Here is a 19851-nt window from a genome sequence, read left to right as displayed (position 1 = left end):
GAACACCAGGACACTAGGAAATGATGAAAGAAGGAGAGACAGAAGAGAGGTCAAGGACAGAGACAGGGAAGCAGAGACAGAGGGAAAAGGAGAAACAGAGACTGAGACTAAGGCGGAGTCACGTTTATTCATCGATTCCACATTTATTGAGCACCTAGCCATAGCAGGCGCAGCAAGAGGCACAGATCAGTGCAAGTAGACACAAATGGTAAGGACCGAGATACAGCAATAAAGAAAGAAACTGAGATCGAGACGAGAAAGAGAGGGAGAGGCAGAGATTGCAAACTAACGTAGAGACTGAGCCGAGGACGGTGAGAGAGTGTCAGAGACAAAGGGCCTGCAGGCAGAGAAGGCTGCAGGCTCTCCGTCCCCAGCCCCACCGCCAGCTGCCTGACCTCCCTCCCCTCAGCCTCGGCTCTTTCCTGCCGGCTCAGGAGGAGGCTCTGGCTGCTGACAGCTCCTCCCCTCCTCCTCCTGTCCCAGATTCCTCTGCCTGAACCCCAGTCAGGACGGAGGCCAGCCAAATCTGGAGCGGGAGGATGGAGCCGGTGGATAGGTATAAAAACCTTCCTCTCCGCCCAGAGACCTCTTTGTGACCATCCTTTGCTCCCACGGAGCCCCCAAGATACAGGAGAAGGTTTGTGTGGTGGGACGCAGGGAAGGGATGAGTGTGTGAATTGCGTTTCCAAAATAGCCAGAGTAGGAGCGTCTTCCTTCTGGGGTTTGTGTACCAGCTGCCAACATACCAAAACCTCCCTGAAATCTGGAACTGAGGGAGGAAGCCATTTGCAGCGAACGCTGAGCCCTCCCCCCATCTCCTCCCACGTCATCACTGAGAAAAATGTCGCAGAGGAGAGGGTGGGCTGGAGAGGCAGTCACCTACCCGCTGGTGCCGGGTCTCTGGGCCTGGGAGAAACGCCAGTCCGTGTTGGGCGGGGCTTGCTGTGGAGAAAACAGAGGGAAAGGGGCTGAGTACCCAAATGGGGTAAGATGAGGGCGAGGTAGGCTCATTTTCAAAGACAAAATACACCTCAGGTCTCAGAGGTCTGAGGTAACAAAGAGATAAAATCACAGTTATCTGACCACAGTGAGCAAACCCAGATTCCTTTCCTAAGGAACCGGCCCCTTCCTCCCTGCCCCCAGACTCAGAACTTCTGAGCAGAGATTCAAGGGCTGAAAGCATCTTCTGTGAAACCGGGGGGAGGGGTGCAGAGAAGGCCCCCAAAAGTCGCAGAGGTTTTTACATGAGAATTCCACCGGCCCTAGAAAGAATTTCATTCAGCTCCTCAGCTGGGAACAAAGCATCCTCTGCGGCAAGATGGCTGCTGCTCTGGGTAACCCTTTTCATGCCAGGTTGTGCCTTTACACATTCAGAAGGACACCCCCTTCAGACCCCTGGCTCTCAAGGATTCCTTCCCACAGCTAAATACATTATTAATTTAGGAGTTATGCCAGACTGGGCCTTTGGATGGCAGGGCATCCAAGCCCCAGGACACCTCCCACCCCCAGAACTCTGTGCCAGACAATGGCTTTGACTAAGGAGGAGAGAACAAGGCAGCTCTGTCTGGAACAGAGAGAACTGCTGGGATGGAGCCCGGCAGAGATCAAGCTCCCACAGGCTCCAAGGAGAGCCAACGCAATCTCCAGGGCTCCCAAGGGGCAGATCTGTAGCCCTCTCCCACCTGGATGAAGGAGTGGGACTCTAGCCAGCCACTTCACTTCCAAGACCCTCCCAGCCTTTGCAGAGGGTGTATTATCCCATCACACACTCTCATGGAGCACTTCTAGAGCCACTTCCTCTCCATTCTGGGGTGCTCTAGTAATTGTCACACTCACTCCCAGGAGCAGAGAGGGAGGTGTGAGCACCTCCGATTACACTGGGGAGAAGGAAGACCCAGGGCTGCCAAATAACTCACTCTAAGTCTCACAGGTGGCAGTGATGTAAGCAGAACCCAGAAACTTAGCATCCCAGGTACAATAGGAGTTACAAGCACCATTCTGGAGCTGCCATAGGGAAGGGCACAGGGATGTCCAGCTCTCAGTTACTATATTCTTAGACACAGCAGAATCTACATGGAGATGCAGGAACCATGACAGACTGGAGGACAGGAACTAGGCCAACTCACAACCTACATAAGGACAGCGGGTCCAAGTTTGTTCGATTAGGGACGCTCAGGAATAAGGAGCCCCGGTAGGCTTTTCTTCACGTGTTAGGCTCTAAATGGGAAAGAATGCCCCCCTTTGCCTCATGCCAGCAGACACAAACCTTCTCTCCTGTTCTCCAGTTTTACAAGTACCAAGTGATTGAAAGCACAAATTCTGGAGTTAAGACAGACCTAGATTAGATCTTTTTCGACCACTTACCCTGTGAACTTGAGCAAGTCACTTGAGCTCTGTGAAACTCAGTTATAAGAGGGAGGATTCTAGTACCTACCCAACAAGTGTGGGGAAGAGCAAAGGAGACGCTGTGGTTCTCTAAGAGGAAGTTGTAGTAAGGCTCTCTCAATTAGCTATCAGAATCACATGGGGGTGTTGTTCCAAACTATAATTCTGATTCGAGGGGCAGGATGGGGTACGGACATATTTTGAATAAAAGCTCCTGGAGTTACAGAAATGTGTGCTTTTTACCATTATAGTTTCCCCATGTATGCAAGCACCCTGCTGGCTTCTGGCAGAGAGAGGCCATGGCTTTCCAACAACCAGGGAAAGAAAGACTTGCCAGAGTGTCAGATAATTTGGTCACTCCCAAAGCCCTGATCCTAGATCGCTGGGCACATGTGGTGACGACGGAGCCAAAAGCCTATGTCTTAGCGTCCAGAGCCCAGGTGTTCCAGGGTCCCACTTCCCACCAGAAGACAGGTCGGTGGTGCCACAGAGGGCCCAGGCGGCCTGTCCTATAGAGGCCTGTTCGCTCGTCCCAGGCCGGACCCCACCGTCCCTTGGGCCACAGGGCAGCCTGGCCGACCCGAGCTAGGCTTCTGGGCTGGAGGCACCGCCGGCCTCCGCTCTGAGCCCTGGGCCCGGCGGGATCCGCCAGCCCGCGGGTCATAGAGTGCTGCCCGCCCCGCGCCTAGAGCGCCCAGAGTGGCTACACTGCGGGCGACTCTGGCTCGTCAGGAGGCGACCGGTCCAGGTCCGGGCGGGGGCGGAAGGCGGCTCCAGAGGCGTCAGGTGTAGGACGGTCACAACTCGGGCGCGCTCAGTCAGTACCTCTGAGGCGAGCAGCAGGGTGGGAGGGAAGCTGTGAGCGGGCTGGAACAGCCAGTGTACCTGGCAGCGAGCGGCTGGCAGTAAAAGGCGGTGTACGCGGAAGGCCAAGTGCGAGGGGGCGTGTGCGTGCGCGGGTGAGGCGCGGCGAGCCCGTGCGCGGTGCGTGGCTCGTGCGGGCCCTGAGGGCGCGCTTCTGCTCTGTCCACAGACGCGTTGGTTTGATGTGGGAATAAAGAGGGTTGGGAATAACAGCGAGGTCACAGGTCAAAGGAGTGGGGAGAAACCTAAGAAGAAACCTCAGGACCAGTGGAGCGTGCCCGCACCGGAGCCTCGGAGGCTGGCTGCAGGCGTGGATCTGTGACCGCCTCCACCCGGACCCCGGACCTGGCGGAAATCGCCAGAATGATCGCCAGACCGCAGGCTTTTCTGAATGTGGGGTCGGTCCTTTCCTGTCTCCCCCTCAACCACAATCACCATCACCTCCCCGGGCTCAGAGCCCCATCCCTGCCTCGGCCACACCTCTGGTTCCACACAATCCGTCCAAACAGTCCCGACATTCGGGCCGAGCCCGCACCAGAGGACCGGATGCCAAGTTCAAAGTCCCTGATGCGGCTGGGCGGCTTCTCCATTGCCGCCCCCAGGGATCGCGCTGAGCCCCTCACCTGGCTCCGCTCCCGCAGCGTGTTAGAGCGGGACCGGAAGGTGTCAGGCTCCTGTGCCAGCGCTGAGGGCTGCTGGACGCTGAGGGGCCTTAGAAAAGTGAAGTCACTGCCGTCCGAGGCTGGTGAAAAGCACGTCCTGTAGCAATGGCTGTGCGAGTCTGTGGGCCGCAGCGTCACCTCCATGTACTTGAGTGTGCCGTCTGAGCTCACCTGTAGGTTGGGGCCGGACTGCTTATAGAACTCCCGGGAGGGCGAGTCCTGGCGCCCACAGCACTCACCCCCACCCCCATCCCCGTCTGCGTGCCCCCGAAGGCACTTAGCTGACAGAAAGGTGAAGGTGACTAAGGATAAGAGACTGACGGCCACAAGAGCCACAATGAGATAAAGGGTAAGGTCTGAATGCTCAGGAGGGTGTGTGAGGAAGTCGCTGGATTTGGGCATTTCCTCAGGGTCCTTATCCTCCAGAATCAGAAGCACTGTGGCTGTAGAGGAGAGTGAAGGGTCACCATTGTCCCTCACCAGGACCACCACCTGCTGGGTGTCAGGGTCATCCTCCAGTAAGGCCCGGGCTGTTCGCACCTCACCAGTGTGTGCAGACACCAGGAACAGTCCTGGGGCTGTGGACTGTGGCAACAGTGAATAGGAGAGCCAGGCGTTGTGGCCTGCATCAGCATCTACGGCTGTCACCTTGGTGACGAAGGAGCCAGGAGGGGCAGAGCGAGGGAGACGCTGGGGGACTGAGAGATCCCGGCCTGGTCTGGGGTGCAGCACGGCTGGGGCATTATCATTCTGGTCCAGGACAAACACATGGAGAGATGTGTTGGCGTGCAGTGGGGGAGAGCCAGAGTCTCGAACGCCCACCACGATCTGCAGCATCTGCAGCAATTCGTAGTCGAAAGTACGCTGGGCAAACACCCGCCCATCCTCAGGGTTGACATACACAAAGGAGGAGGCTGGGGCTCCCTGAATCTGATTCCCTACAATGAAGTAGGTGAGGCGAGCATTTTCCCCAGCGTCGGGATCAGAGGCAGCCACGGTGCAGAGAAGGGAGCCTGGAGGCCGGTTTTCTGGGATGTAAGCAGTGTAGAGCTGCTGGGTGAAGCAGGGTGCATTGTCGTTCACATCTGAAATGTTGAGTCTGACGGTGAGATGGGCGTGCAAGGGAGGTGAGCCCCCATCGCGGGCCAGCAGCTCAATGATATAGTGGGATGTGGCCTCACGGTCCAAAGGCTGGCTGGTTAGCAGTGAGTAGTGGTTCTCAGAAGGCTTAATCTGAAATGGCAGGCCCGAAGAGATATCAAGGCTCACTTCACCATTTCTCCCTGAGTCTCGGTCCCGCACATTAAATAATCCCACTACTATGCCCACTGGTGTGCTCTCCAGGACAGGGTTGACCAAAGAGGCCAACAGTACCTCTGGGGCGTTGTCATTCGCATCCCCCACATCCACTTGAATCACACAGTGGCCTTCCATGGCTGGCTGTCCTTGGTCACGGGCTCTTGCATGAATTTCATAGAAACTTGATTCCTCAAAGTCTATGGGACCCAACACACGGATTGCTCCACTGCTAGGGTCTAGGCCAAAGAGATTCCGCACTGCCTCAGATGTATGGTCTCCAAAAGAATAGTCTAGTTGGCCATTGGTGCCTTCATCTGGATCAGTGGCATTGAGGCGGAGCAGCAGCGTACCCACGGGCGCATTCTCTGGGAGTCCCACACGTAGAACTGAGGACTGGAAGGTTGGAGCATTATCATTGACGTCCAGCACAGTGATGGAGATAAGGGTGGTCCCCGAGCGGGGTGGGATACCCCCATCCACAGCAGTGAGCACCAGCTGATGGCTTGCCTGGGCTTCACGGTCCAGCTGCTGCTCTAGCACCAGCTCTGGGAACAGCTTCCCATCTTTTAGGGTCTTCACATTCAGAGAGAAGTGGCTACTGGGGCTCAGCGTATAGAAGCTCACGGTATTGGTACCCACGTCTGGATCCTGGGCACTATCCAGTGGGAACAGTGCCCCAAGTGCAGCTGATTCTGAGATGCGTATCTCTCGCTCAGGGGTGGCAAAGCTAGGAGAGTTGTCATTGAGATCCAGGATTTCTACCTCTACACGGATTAGTTCCAGCGGGTGTTCGGTCACCACCTGTAGTGGCAGCAGGCAGCTGGTGCTGGCTCCACACAGGCTCTCTCGGTCAATTTTCTGATTCACTGCCAGAGCACCACTCACCAAGCTCAGGGAAAAATAATGCCCACTCTCCTCAGAGCCCAACCGCAGCCGGCGGCTCAACAGATCTGTCAGCTTTAAGCCTAGATCCTGAGCAACGTTCCCCACCAGCGTCCCCGGCTCAGACTCCTCCACCACTGAGTAACGAAGCTGCCCAGACACCCAGCCCCAGGAGCACAAGGACAACATGCACAGCACTTGCCATTTCCCAGCGAGCTGCGGGGGTGTCTTGGGCCCCATGACCCAGAAGTCCCTTCCTGGACACTGACTCTGTGCTGTCCTGTCTCGAAGGCAGACCCAGGGCTTGGGATGTTGCAGCTGAAATCTCTTATGTCTCCTTCCAGCCTCTTAAAAAACTGCTCCGAGGTTTGTCTGCCTGCAGCAGTTCTTCTTAGTCACCAAATGGCGGGGGTGGGTTGGGGGGGGGAGGGGAATCGAATCTGAGTGGAGCTGGGGAGCTGGGGGAGGAGAGGCGGGCAGGAAGAGCAGATCCCCCACCTTGGCTCTGAGTCTGATTGGCCCAAAAGTCTGTGCTCCCAACCAATTATCAAGTCTCCTCAGTCCTGGAAACCTTAGGAACAGGCGCTGCAAATCTGTGTCACAGAAGCCTCCTACCTCCCCACTCATTTCATGCTGCAGGTTGATTCAGCCCCCTTGGCAGCTCAGATGGTGCTCAACAGGGAAGACAAAGTGGTACAGAACTTCTCAGTGTTCTGTCCCAGCAACTTCCTGCATGACTTCAGAAGCTCCCACTACCTTGCTTGAACCAACAAAATTTTGTCCTTCTCAGGGAGGCAAAGCCCATGTGTTAGCCCCTCCCTACCCCATCCTACCAAACACTGCCAAGGTGAGAGAAAAGATTTGTCAGGACCCTTTAGAGTCTTGCTCGGACTCTCCAGCAGTACTTCGAGGAATCTCAGTGTCAGCTGATGGCTATAAGGATTCAATTTTTCTGAGATCCCAGACTTTAGCTATGGAATGGGCATCACAGCTTGTGATAGGAGGAACATTTCTAGGACTGATCCAGGTCACCCAAGGAAGATGACTAGAGTCTAGGCATGGCCTCTAGGCTTTATGGTTTCATCAATTCAGAAGAAACTACTTAAAGACTCCCATAGTGGCTGTCTCTATGAATTCCTCAGCAGTAAAACAGGTTTAGATATTTAGTGATTTCACTTATTGCCTTTTCCTCCCAAAGAGGTAATGTTCCCCTGCCCCAATCTACTGAATCTAGCTCAAATCCCAGTGGGGACTTGATTGGGAGTCCTGAAGACCTGGACGAAAAGATCCCTGCTTCCACCTCGATGCCTCTCTACTCCCTGGGCTCTTTCTTCTTTTTGCTCTCTGCTATGTTTCAAGCAGAGAGTCCCTTTCACCGTGGATTAGGGAGTAGATGATGCTGTGGGGCAAAGATATTAGCTCCCCTTAACCTAGAGTTAAAGTGTTCCAGACCCCGGCCCCCTCACATTCAGGAAGAGTAGAGAAAGCAGCCACCGGGGTTTAGGTGCACCTTGTGCACAAGAGCCTTCCATATGATCCACATTCCAGTCGTGTGTTTCCACAATACCCTGCCTCTTGATCACTTACTTTCAATTCTTACTCTCAGATAAGGGCATAACCCACCTCAAGTACTAATCCGTGAAAACTCCCTGGTTAATTCACAAAACACTTCTACAGCATAGCATCCACCACATAGTTACCACTCACAGCAGTGGTGACATCACTACAGGCTCTTGCAGAGAGACCAGTACTCTCTGGGACATGGCCCAGCCACACGCCTGCCTCAGAACAACCCTCAAGCATTGGCTGAGCCTGCAAAGGTCTCACCTCTAGCCCATAGAGAAGATCAGAGGGTGGGCAACTTGGGCGAACAGGTTCCCCTGCCATAGGTGCACTGGGTGACTTCACCATCATGAAGCTATCGCTCCGAGTGGGTGCAGAAGCCAAGGGTGTACAGCCATGAGAGTGGCCGCCCACATCAACAAACTTGATAGGATCATCTGACCCTAGCTGGATTCGGAGGATCCCATTGGAAGGAGGAAGCCCCTCTCTCCTTCGAGATCGGGTGAGACAGGCACAGGTGCCAGCAGGAAAGCAGGTCACTCCACAGGCAGCCCCACGCAGGCACTTCGAGATTAGTGCCACGAATGAGCCAAAGGAGACAAAGCAAATCGCCACTAGAGATACAGCCAAGTACAGGGTCAAGCGGGATTCTCCTTCCCTTGGAGCTGAAGATTCTCGAAGATCAGGGACAACTGGATGAGTGTCTTCTTCCAAGGACACCAGGAGAGTAACGGAGGTAGAGAGTGGTGGGCTACCACTATCCTTTACCACAATGACCAGCTTCTGCGGCGGGAGATCAGCTGGGATGGGAACAGCCGTCCGCACCTCCCCAGCATAGCGGGAGACTGCGAACAGGCTGGGATCTGGGGCCTCCAGGAGCTGATATGAAACCCAAGCATTGTAACCCGAATCCAAGTCCACAGCGGTCACCTTTGTAACTAGGTGTCCAGCACCAACTGATGGAGGCAGTGCTTGTGGACATAAGGAACCAGGTCGGGCTCTAGGGCGGAGCACAGCTGGCGCATTGTCATTGAGGTCCAGTACAAATAGACGAACTGTTACGGTGCTACTAAGGGGTGGGTTGCCCCGATCCCGGGCCTGCACCTCAAACTGCAGTGTCTGTGTTTGCTCATAGTCAAAGGATCGAGTAGCATGAACAGCTCCCGTCTGGGGGTTCAGAGAGATGAAGGAGGAAGCTGACACATCTCGATTTCTGGGCTCTAGGAGAGAGTAGGAGATAAGGGCATTCAAGCCAGAGTCTGGATCAGAGGCTGCAAGGGAGCAAAGCAGGTCCCCTGGGCGATTGTTCTCTGGAACAAATACTTCGTGTGACCTCTGAAAGAAAGAGGGTGGGTTATCATTCACATCTGAAATATTGAGGAAAATGGTCCTGTGGGTACTCAGAGGAGGGCTCCCAGCATCAGAAGCAGTGACCATGATATCATAGCTGGATTTGGCCTCTCGGTCCAAGGGTCCAGCAGTCACCAGGGAGAACTGGTTCTTGAAGGCGGACTTGAGGGCAAAGGGCAAATGGTCAGGAATACGGAGGCTCACATCTCCATTTGAACCTGAGTCGGGGTCCTGCACACTGATGAGCGCCACCACGGTGCCAGGTTCTGCGCTCTCAGGGAGAGTCCCAAGCTCTGAGGTCACTGTGATGTGGGGGGCATTGTCATTTACATCCAGGAGATCCACCCGAAGGCTGCAATGTTGCTCCATGGCTGGAGAACCCCCATCTCGAGCCCGAACATCAAATTCATAGTAATTCTCGCTCTCAAAGTCTAGGGGCCCCTGAAGAGTAAGCTTTCCATTAGTGGGGTGCAGGCTAAAGAGATTTCTCACACGATCAGGGGTGTGACCACTGAAAGAAAAGGTGACGTTACCACTGGGACCCAGGTCTGGGTCAGAGGCATTGAGCTGGATGAGTAGCATGCCGGCTGGCGCGCTCTCCAAAACGCTAATCCTGTAGCTGGATTGCTGGAAGGCTGGGGCGTTGTCATTCACGTCCAGCACTGACACCCGGAGCTCCGCTGTGCCAGATCTCGGGGGGTTCCCTCCATCCACAGCAGTCAGCACTAGGCGGTAGTCTGATTGCTTTTCCCGATCCAAAGGCTTCTCCAGGAGCAGCTCTGGGACCAGGCTGCCGTCGCTGCGCTTCTTGACATCCAGTGCAAAGTGTTCATTGGAGCTTAGTCTATAGCTGCTGATGGAGTTGCTCCCCACATCTGCATCCTGAGCCTTTTCCAAGGGGAAACGCTGTCCTGGAGGAGCTGCCTCCCCAATTTCCAAGTCCAGCTGCTGCCGAGGAAATCGGGGGGCGTGATCATTCACATCCACGATTTCTACCTCTGCTCGGTACATTTCCAAAGGCCCTTCTGTTACAAACTCCAGGGGCACGATGCAGCTGGCACTGAGCCCACACAGTGCCTCTCGATCGATTGGATTCTTGATGAGCAGGGCACCGCTGTCCAAATCCACACGGAAGTGTCTTTGGTTCACCTCTCCAGCGACCTGCAGCCTGCGAGCTGCTAAGCTCTCTGCATCCAGCAGGAAATCTTGGGCGACATTCCCTACAAAAGTCCCTTCCTGTGACTCCTCTGGGACCGGGTATCGGATCTGCCCACAAACGTAACCCAGGTGGCAAAAAAGGAACAAAAGGGTAGTCCCCCGGCAGATTTCTACCCAGCTTCTCACCTTGCGGAGCATTGCTGCCGCCCACTAGTTCTCTATCTGGTCCTGAGAAGCCGAAGAATCCGACCCGCCCCGAACGGCCACAGCAGCTGGAGACACCTACCTCCCTTTCCCCGCGCCAGCTCTGGCGCGGCTGGGCCGGCGCCGCAAGGGTTACGCGCCGTTTTTTTTGCTGGTGGCGGGGTAGATTTGTCTGCCTTCCTCCACCCGATTGGCAGACAGAGGCTCCTGGGCTCGGCCAATAGGCTAAGCAGAGAACGTCCCAATAGCAGCAGGGTAAATGCGTCGCAGCATTGGAAAAAGGAAAGAAAAAACAAAAAACAACCCACCTATCTTTTTGCCTTCCTCCTGTTCAACAGCATTTCCTCCCCCCCTCACGGGTTATTACCTCTATGGAGAGGCAGACAACATACACGGTTTTTTTTTTTTCTAACACACCAATTCCCAGCCCACACCACCCCGCCCCTTTTCGGTGGGGGAAAACAGCGACAGCCTGAGCCCTAGCAACCTGCAGCCCAGAGAGTGAGTAGCCATTTGAGACTGGTCACTTTGTTCAAGCCAATGTTGTCATCCACCAATATTCTAAATGAGTAGCTTCTGCCTCGGTCTGATTGTATTAGAGCAACAGCTACTTAGAAGCACTGCCTTATACTAAAAACTCTGCCCCTCTGCAGATTATTCAGAAATATATCCATCTCTTTGCAGAAGAGGCTTACACATTAAGGTAGCCTATTAAATTTATGCAGTACACATTTTTGTTGTAACAGAAGGCGCAGCAGAAACCAAACCTCTCTTATTCAGATACCCACTGGTGGTACACTAAATTGCCATTCATCGATTTCAAGGACAGTATGGAAGGAGGTGAAGGCGGGGGGAGGAAACCGGGAGAGAGAGATGTTCCAAATCAGTAAAGAATCAGTTTGCCTGGGAGACGCTAAGGACTACATCTCACTTCCTGGCAGAATGCTAATGTTCACAGATTTAATAGCTTCCGTGAATGATTGAGATCTGCTACCAAAAGCACAGTGCCTACAAATCTCCTTTATTTGACACCACTGTATGCTTGATATGTTGTTAATTACCAACAGTGACTGTTTCAAAAGAGCAAGTTTTTCACTTAGCCCTAGGGGGCCTTTTGGCAAGGGAGACTTGATCTCACCCCACCCCTACCCTGATCCAGACCCTCCCTGGAGCCTGGCTACCACCTTGCACAAATGCAGAAACATCATTCAATTCACACTGTAGTTACCTGCAAACTGTAGTTCAAGTCGCAAACACACCAGAGCACAAAGAGAAAAATCCAGCCTGATTTGGACATGAGATTTTTTTAATTCATCTGAATCCTCACCTAGGCTACCAAAACCAGTGGCAAAACCTGAGGTTATCCTCCCCAGGTGTTTTCCCAAGCCCCTGATCCTCAAGAATATCCTTTTGATGGTGAGGCCAGCAACCAACACTCTGCTCTCAAAGGGAGGTGTCTGCTTTCTGTGTTCTTTTACTCCCAAACACCTAAACCTCCTCCCATGGGAATGACGGAGATGTCAATCAATCTGACCCATCAGGTGGTTATGCCAGGATTCACTATCTCAGTGGAATGACACCATTAGCCACCCAAGCTGGATCAGTCACAATGGAGAGGAGTAAGGAGGGTCATCCTTGACTCATTCCTCTCCCTCATTCCCTTTATCATGACAATGAATGAGTGCTGATAATTTCACTACAGTTACCTCCATCTATACTGTCACTGTGCTGGTTCAAGCATTTATCAATCTTCTCAAATACTATAATAGCCTTCTGATTTTTTTTTTTTTGTCTACAGTCCCAATATCCCCAATCCATTTCATTTGTGGCTGCCAGAATAATCTCTCCAAAACAAACAAAAAACCCTGATGACATCACATTTATGTCTCTTCAAAATTCTGCAATAACTATCATGGATATAGAATAAAATAAAAACTCCTTGGCATGGCATAAAGGTAACTCAAGATTTAACTCCTGCCTAATTGCTTCACTTTATCTCCTGCAAAGATTGTTTTACAAACACACTTTAAGGTTCAGCAATAATGAAAAATCATAATCCTTCTGCATGCAATCTCCTGCCAGGGTCCCTCTCTACCCCCTTTTCCCCTTTATTATTTGACAAACTACTACTCAACCTTTTGTTCTCAGATCAAGCATCATCACCTCTATGAAGTCTCCCTGGTTTCCCCAGGCTTAGGTGTTTCTTTTCCTTTGCTCCCATTGCTTCTTGTATTATACAGATCTCCATTATCGTTTTTGTGGGTGTGTGTGCGTGTCTGTCTCCTACAGTACCCTGCGTACCATAGCGGCAGGGACTGTGTCTTTTTATCTTTTAAAGTGTCTGGTACATAGGGATGTTCAATAAATGGTGGAATGATAATATCACTAATTATTAGTTCAACAAATATCTACTGAATACTTGTACTTTATATGAGTACTTTATATTGAGTATACATTTTATATGCATTACTTTTCACTCTTACACAATTTTGGAAGATTTTATAGATGAAAACACTGAAGATCAGAAAGGTTAGGAGACTTGTGTAAAGCTCAACTAGTAACTGCAGTACTAGGATCTCCCCACTGCCACCTCTGGTCTCTCTAGAAAGAAATAAAGCCTTTCTATAACATCTTTCTTTTTTTTTTTAACATCTTTCTTTTTTTAAATGTATTTATTTTATTTTTGGCTGCACTGGGTCTTTGTTGCTGCGCACGGGCTTTCTCTAGTTGCGGCGAGCGGGGGCTACTCTTCATTGCGGTGTGCGGGCTTCTCATTGCAGTGGCTTCTCTTGTTGCAGAGCACAGGCTCTAGGCACACCGGCTTCGGCAGTTGTGGCACATGGGCTCTAGAGCGCAGGCTCAGTAGTTGTGGCGCACGGGCTTAGCTGCTCCACGGCACGTGGGATCTTCCTGGACCAGTGCTTGAACTCATGTCCCCTGCATTGGCAGGCGGATTCTTAACCACTGCGCCACCAGGGAAGCCCCTCTTTCTATAACATCTTAAATCATTTTTCTACCAGTTTGTCATCCCTGTAACCATAAACTCGTCCTTTACTGATGCCTTTAATATCAAAGAACTAGACCTCTTATAGGTCTCAATCCCTTTTATTTGCAAGTTCACAGCAAAACAAACAGGCATACAATCTATATTACTAGAACTGGAAGATCATAAAGCCTAAATCCTACACATCCTAGACTTGACCTTTTTATGCCAGGTATGTGATTCTCCCCTCTCTAGATTTTTAAAACACCTTTATTGAGCTATATAAATAATATATACTTATATATATATATATATATAAGTATATATTATTATATATAATTCATCCATTACACCATATGATTCATCCCTTTAAAATGTACAATTGAATGGTTTTTAGTATATTCACATATACTAAAATGATGCAACCATCACCATAGTATAGTTATAGAAAAAAATTTTCATTCCCAAAAGAAATCCATTCCCAAAAGAATGGATTTCTAGGCTAGAAATCCATTGCCTAGCTCTAGATTTTTAAAGAAATAGTTGCCCAGGTGCCAGTCGCTGAGGAAGATTTTTTCTTCAGATGACTGAAATATCTTATGTCTTCCTTACAGTGCTCTCCTAGAGCTATTCTATATAATATTTTAAGGTTGGGAAATAACATCACAGAATTCTTTAAAGTTCAGTTTGGCCCAATAAGGCTGGCTGCTGGTTCTGTGAACACCAGAATAACACTTTGCTTCAAAAACATGCTAATTGATAGACTGGCAGGTCCTAGGGCAATGCTTTGCAAAATCGTCTTCACATTGAGATCACTTGGGGACCTTCAAAAACTACTGATGCCTGTGTCCCATCTCAAGAGATTATGCTTTAGTCCATCTGGGATGTGGCCTGGGCTTCAGAATTTTTAAAAGGTCCCTAGGTAATTCTGGTGTGCAACCAAGTTTGAGAACATTGTCCATGGGAAAATGCCAGTTGTTTTCCGGTCTGACCAGAAAAGCAGCAGCTGCTTCTCTCTGGCTTTCATCCTTCCTTAGCCTTTCCATCTATGCCTCTACTTTGTCATCTTTGACTGTCTCCAGGTTTGTTCAATTTCTAAAGTGTGTTTAATTAAGATTTGGAGTGGGTTAAGAACTAATAAAAAAATATTAGTCACAGCTAAGAATTTTTTTTAACACCTTTGATATTCTAGGCACTGTGCATATATTATATCATGAACTAATGTTATAAAACCCTTGTCACTCCCTTTTTGCATATGAAAAAGGGTCTAGAAAAGAGATTAACTTGGCCACGGACTCATAGATGGTAAGTGTCTAACTGCCAAACCCAAGGCTTGATAGCAATAATACACTTATTAGTAACAAAGTAACAGTTGTTCTCCCACAAATGGAAGTGTGTTTAATTTCACTCCAAAACAAAGACCTGCACACCATCCTGAATAAATGAAAGCTTTATCTTTTTCTCAGGATATGAATTTACCTACCTTTCACACTATGTGTATACCCAAGAAAAATGATGAAAGGATAGGAAATGACACTTTGGGCAAGAAGAACTTTCATTTTGTACTTTACGTTCTTCCAGATTGTCTGGATTTATCTTCGAAATAAATGATTACTTTTACTTTTATAATGAATGGTGGTTACCTTTGGATTTGGAGAATATAATTAGTTTTAATTTTTTCTTATACTTTTACATATTTGCCAAATTTTCTATAATGCACATGTATTACCATAACAAAAAATTTTTGTGAGTAATGTCCACATAATTTCAGCACTGTGCTTGAAATAAAATTAAAAGGACCCTAGAATTTTATTTCTTTCATAGAAAGTCATCTGAGAATGAGGTACAGGATCTGTGTAGTCAAAGGAAAATTATCAGCAAACCATTAGCTTTAATGCAGATGTGGCAATCATTTGAAAGCTGGACAGATGAGGTAGTTTTTATATTCCTAGCAGCTGCCACTGGTTAGAGGTATTCACTAGCTTGTACTCAATGCAAATGACACCAAGCTAAGCTCTTGAGTGCTGAGACGGTGAGTTATAGCTTAATAGCCCTTTAGCAGGATTGGTTAGTTGCTATGGCAAGTGAGTACTGAGGGTGTGAATTGTGTCCACAGATAAGTCAATTAACTCCACACTGTGTGGGACCACAAACCACACTCTAGCTGGGCCATCCCCCTCCCCCAAAGGCACAACGTTTGATCTGGGAAAGGCCAAGTGAAAATGCGGACGCATCATTAGGAAAACATCTTGATCACAGAAAATAAAGGTGGCTACATACTTTCCTGAAACTGATGCAGGAATCGAAAAGCATTAATATCATTCCAGGATGACTTGCTAACCCTTACCTGTCCGGGAGGGGAGCTCTCTGCACCCAACACTTGCCTATAGAACACTGGATCGAGGCTCCGCAGAGTGTTCTGGCGGCTGGCCAGTGGGCTGGCGGCACCTGGTTTCTTCAGCAGCGGGTCGCTGCGTCTCGAGTCAGTGGTGAGGTACACCTGATGGTAAAGGTGTGGAGGCAACAGGCCTCCCCGCACGGCGTCCGCGTGCAGAGAAGGCCCTGGTGTTCGGTACAGGGAGCTCACGGGAGCTCGGTATAGGTCCCTGGACTGCTTCCATTTGTAAACTTTGAATACGATCACTCCCAATACTGTGACTGCGAACCCCACGGAGACCAGGATTAAAGAGAGAAGTAGATAAAAGGTGAGATTTTTATTCTGCTCCCTGGGGGCAGAGCCGGAGGGGAACTCAGCTCGGGCTTCAGGAGATTCCTCGATTACTGACACAGTCAGGGTCGCGGTGGTGGACAGCGACGGCTCCCCATTGTCTTTGATCAAGACCGTGAGAGTCTGCCTGGGCGAATCTGTATCCTGGACTGGGCGGGCAGTGCTGACTTGACCCGTGTGAAGTCCCACAGCAAAAAGGCTCTGGTTGGGGGCTCCCAAGAGGCTGTAGGAGAGCCAGGCGTTGTGCCCTGAATCCGGGTCCCAGCCTACCACACGCGTGACCACGTGGCCTGCAGACGTACCTCGAGGCAGCATCTCCACCGAGCTCTGGCCAGGCCGGGGGTATAGGACCTGGGGGGCATTGTCATTGCGATCAGTGACAAATATGTTCACGCTGATATTGGTGGCCAGGACAGGAGTGCCCCCATCGCTGATATGAGCTGTTAATTCGAACGCCCGCCGATCCTCATGGTCCAGGGGCACTAAGGATGACACGACGCCACTGTCACGATTTATCGTGAAATAGCGACCCACTAGCCCTATTTCAGCTCCTTGCTCCAGGAGGAAGAAGGAAAGGCGAGCATTCTGCGGGGCGTCAGGGTCCCAGACACTTAGGTTTAGTATTGGAACACCGGGGAGGTTATTTTCCTCAACGTAAACATCGTAGGAAGACTGGGAAGATTGTGGAGGGTTGTCGTTGATGTCGGACACTTGCACCTGCACTGTCGTGAGGGCTGAGAGGGGAGGGGTTCCCGCGTCTCGAGCCGTGATGCTGAGGTTGTATTCTGGCACAGTCTCCCGATCCAGGGCTGCGCTGGTTTTCAAAGTAAAGTAATTCTTGAGGGAAGATGTAAGGCTAAAAGGGAGACCTGGTGGAACCTCGCAAGTCACCAGCCCGTTCTCCCCAGCATCCAGATCGGTAACACTGAGCAAAGCAATGACAGTTCCTAGGGGTGCATCCTCAGGGACTGGGCTGTACACGGAGGTGACTGTGATCTCCGGGGCATTGTCATTTACATCCACAACCTCTACCAAAACTTTACAATGTGCTCCCTCAGGACTGGCGCCCTTGTCTTTGGCCTGTATGTAAATCTCATGGAGTTTGGCGTCTTCGAAGTCCAGTCGACCCTTGACGGTCAGCACCCCAGTTACAAGGTCTAAGGAGAATAGTTCCCGCACGCCAGCGCGGTTGTGGCTGCCGAAGGAGTAAATGATTTCGCCGTTGGGGCCTTCATCCAGATCCGTTGCATGGACTTGCACGACGCGAGTGCCGGGGGGTGCATCCTCCAGGACGCGCGCCCGGTACAAGGACTGGTTGAAGGTGGGCGCATTGTCATTCGCGTCCAGCACGACGATTCGAATAGGAAGGCTGGCCGAGCGAGCCGGAGTTCCTCCGTCCAACGCTGTCAGCACCAGCTGGAGATTTGGTTCTCGCTCCCGGTCCAGGGCGCGCTCCAGCACCAGCTCCGCGTACTTGGTGCTATCTTCCCGCGTCTGCACGCGAAGCGCAAAGTACTCATTTCGGCTCAGCTCATAGGTTTGTAAAGAGTTGCTTCCCACATCTGGATCGTGCGCGCTCTCGAGCGGAAAGCGCGTCCCCGGCGCCACAGCCTCGCTAATCTCCAATTTCATTTCCCGGGTAGGAAAAGAGGGATTGTTGTCGTTGATATCCTGGATCACCACTTCCGCGCTGAACAGCTCTAGCGGCCTCTCCACTACCAACTCCAGAGTTATGGTGCAGGAGGGCAGCGTCCCACATAGCTCCTCTCGATCCAGGCGGTCGTTCACGAACATCTCTCCCGTCTCCCAGTTCACCTCAAAGAATCTTCGGCTAGCTCCGGACACCACCCGGAGCCTGCGGGCTGACAGGCTGCCGAGATCCAAGCCAAGGTCCCTAACCACGTTTCCCACCGCGAAACCCTTCTCTCTTTCCTCCAGGATCTCATAGCGAATGACGGCGGCGGAAGCCTTATGCAAGGCACCAAGAAGAAGCAAAACTCCCACCACACTCCCAGTGCTTACCAGTCCACTTCTCCAGGCCTCTGGGACCATCTCACTCAAAGACAGTTCCTCTTAGCGGGGTCCAGATTGGCCCGGCTTCTTTCCTGAGAAACTTTCAGCGGGTTAACGCTCGGGCGCTGGGCTCCGAGTCGGACATGGCTTTCTGGATGCCGTTGATTTGCTCGCCGGCTATTCAGTCTCTGCCTCATCCCGCGGCGCCAAGAGGGGACGGGCCGGGGCCAGATCTCCAGCTTCTTCATTGGCCGACAGCGGCACGCAGAGTCCCAGCCAATAACTGCACGAAAAATGCGCCAGCGCCCGGCTCACTGAGCGGGACCAGCGCTAGCGCCAGGAGCTTCTTTCCTTTGGCTTCCTTCCAGAGTTTACAGCCAGAGCTCCTTGGCAGTATCCGCGCATCGGAAACACACCTTAGCTGTAAAGCTAACTGCAGGGTGATGGAGATGGCCTTTCTGCGAGTCTTCAAGCCGAACTAGGGCCTATTAAACACCTCAACCGCTGACTTTAACACTTCAACCCCCCAAAAGGGGGTTCAAACCAAACCGAAAACGACACAACGTTATCTGGTTTGTTGGAGGACTAGGTACAACTTACCTAGCTGGACCATATTGTGGCGAGGCATTTAGCATTTCTGTGGAGGTGTTGATAATTTCAGTTGTATCTTTACCAACTGAGACTGTAGAACTACGGGTCACTTCCTCAGTAGAGAAAATCTACAGGAGCTACCAGCTGTTTGGTTTCACTTTGTTTTATGAAATTTAAAAGTACAATTCAGATTTCTTTTTAAATTGGATGTTGTTGCTTAGCTCTTATTTCTTAACAACCAGGGAGCAATGTGAAATTTCTATGCTGTTTGTCCCAACAAGCATAACCTCAATCAGAGAGCATCTCTAAAGTTTCCCTTTACTTGATCAATTTGTTTCTCAAGATCATATGGCATACCACAAAGAGAAGTTGCATTGCTAATAAAGGATAATACCCCCTCTTCACTCCTCTTCCCCACCCCCAAAAAAAAACGTAAAAGAAAAAGAAAAAAGACCAGGTTTTATTTACCACCTGGGGCCTTTATAAAATGATTGGGATATCAGAAATACAAAGCCTTTAGCCACAGAATAAAGAGCCTGAAGTTTTCTGCATTTAGGATTGTAGTCAAACAAAATAGTAATGATTAGGATAATGAATAAGAGAGTCAGCTATGATATAAGTTAGAACTGAGTTGTACATCCTTAGACAGGAAACTACCCTCTAAGGGTTCCTGAGTTCCTATCTTATTAAATGAATAAGGCAGATAAAATCCTGGCACATAGTAAGTCTTAATTAATGATGCACATCACCCCATTAGATACTAGATGTAAAGAACCTCATACTATTTCTGTACGCTTATCTTGGACACCACTTTGGTTGCATATAGTCCTTTCTGAATTTTAACTGAACCCTGAGAAAGGGTGGTAGGCAGAGAGGTTAGATAGGTATATAGGAAGTATATATAGGATATTTATTGAAGAGATGAAAAGCCGTATTTGACCTGTCTCTCTATGTCCTCAATACTTTCTCTCTTAAAACCTCCAGTTTTAAATACTCAAATTTGACAACTGTCCATACCACCAAGAAGGCTGATAAGTATTAGAAAATTAGAATATAGAATTTAGAACATATATAGTAGCCCAGCCACTTGCTACTCAGTGTGAGCCAAGGACCAATGGCATGGGCATCACCTGGGAGCTGTTAGAAATGCAGAAATGCCCCACTCCAGA

The 19851-nt window shown here is 50.5% G+C and overlaps 1 protein-coding gene across 20 annotated transcripts in view; it reads right to left on the bottom strand.

Moving 5' to 3' along the window:
* Positions 1-19851, bottom strand: part of LOC101336507 (protocadherin gamma-C4) — a 171868-nt gene that overhangs the window by 16407 nt on the left and 135610 nt on the right. For 15 of the 20 annotated variants that reach the window (XM_073802615.1, XM_073802613.1, XM_033853316.2 and 12 more), the window contains exon 2: positions 884-942. In XM_073802615.1, coding sequence (XP_073658716.1) covers positions 884-942 — 59 coding nt within the window. The other 5 variants (XR_012330887.1, XM_033853306.2, XM_033853321.2 and 2 more) reach the window with 5 other exon arrangements.

The sequence above is a fragment of the Tursiops truncatus genome, chromosome 3, assembly GCF_011762595.2.
Source record: "Tursiops truncatus isolate mTurTru1 chromosome 3, mTurTru1.mat.Y, whole genome shotgun sequence".
NCBI lineage: Eukaryota > Metazoa > Chordata > Mammalia > Artiodactyla > Delphinidae > Tursiops > Tursiops truncatus.
This window is presented reverse-complemented; position numbering and strand designations above follow the sequence as displayed.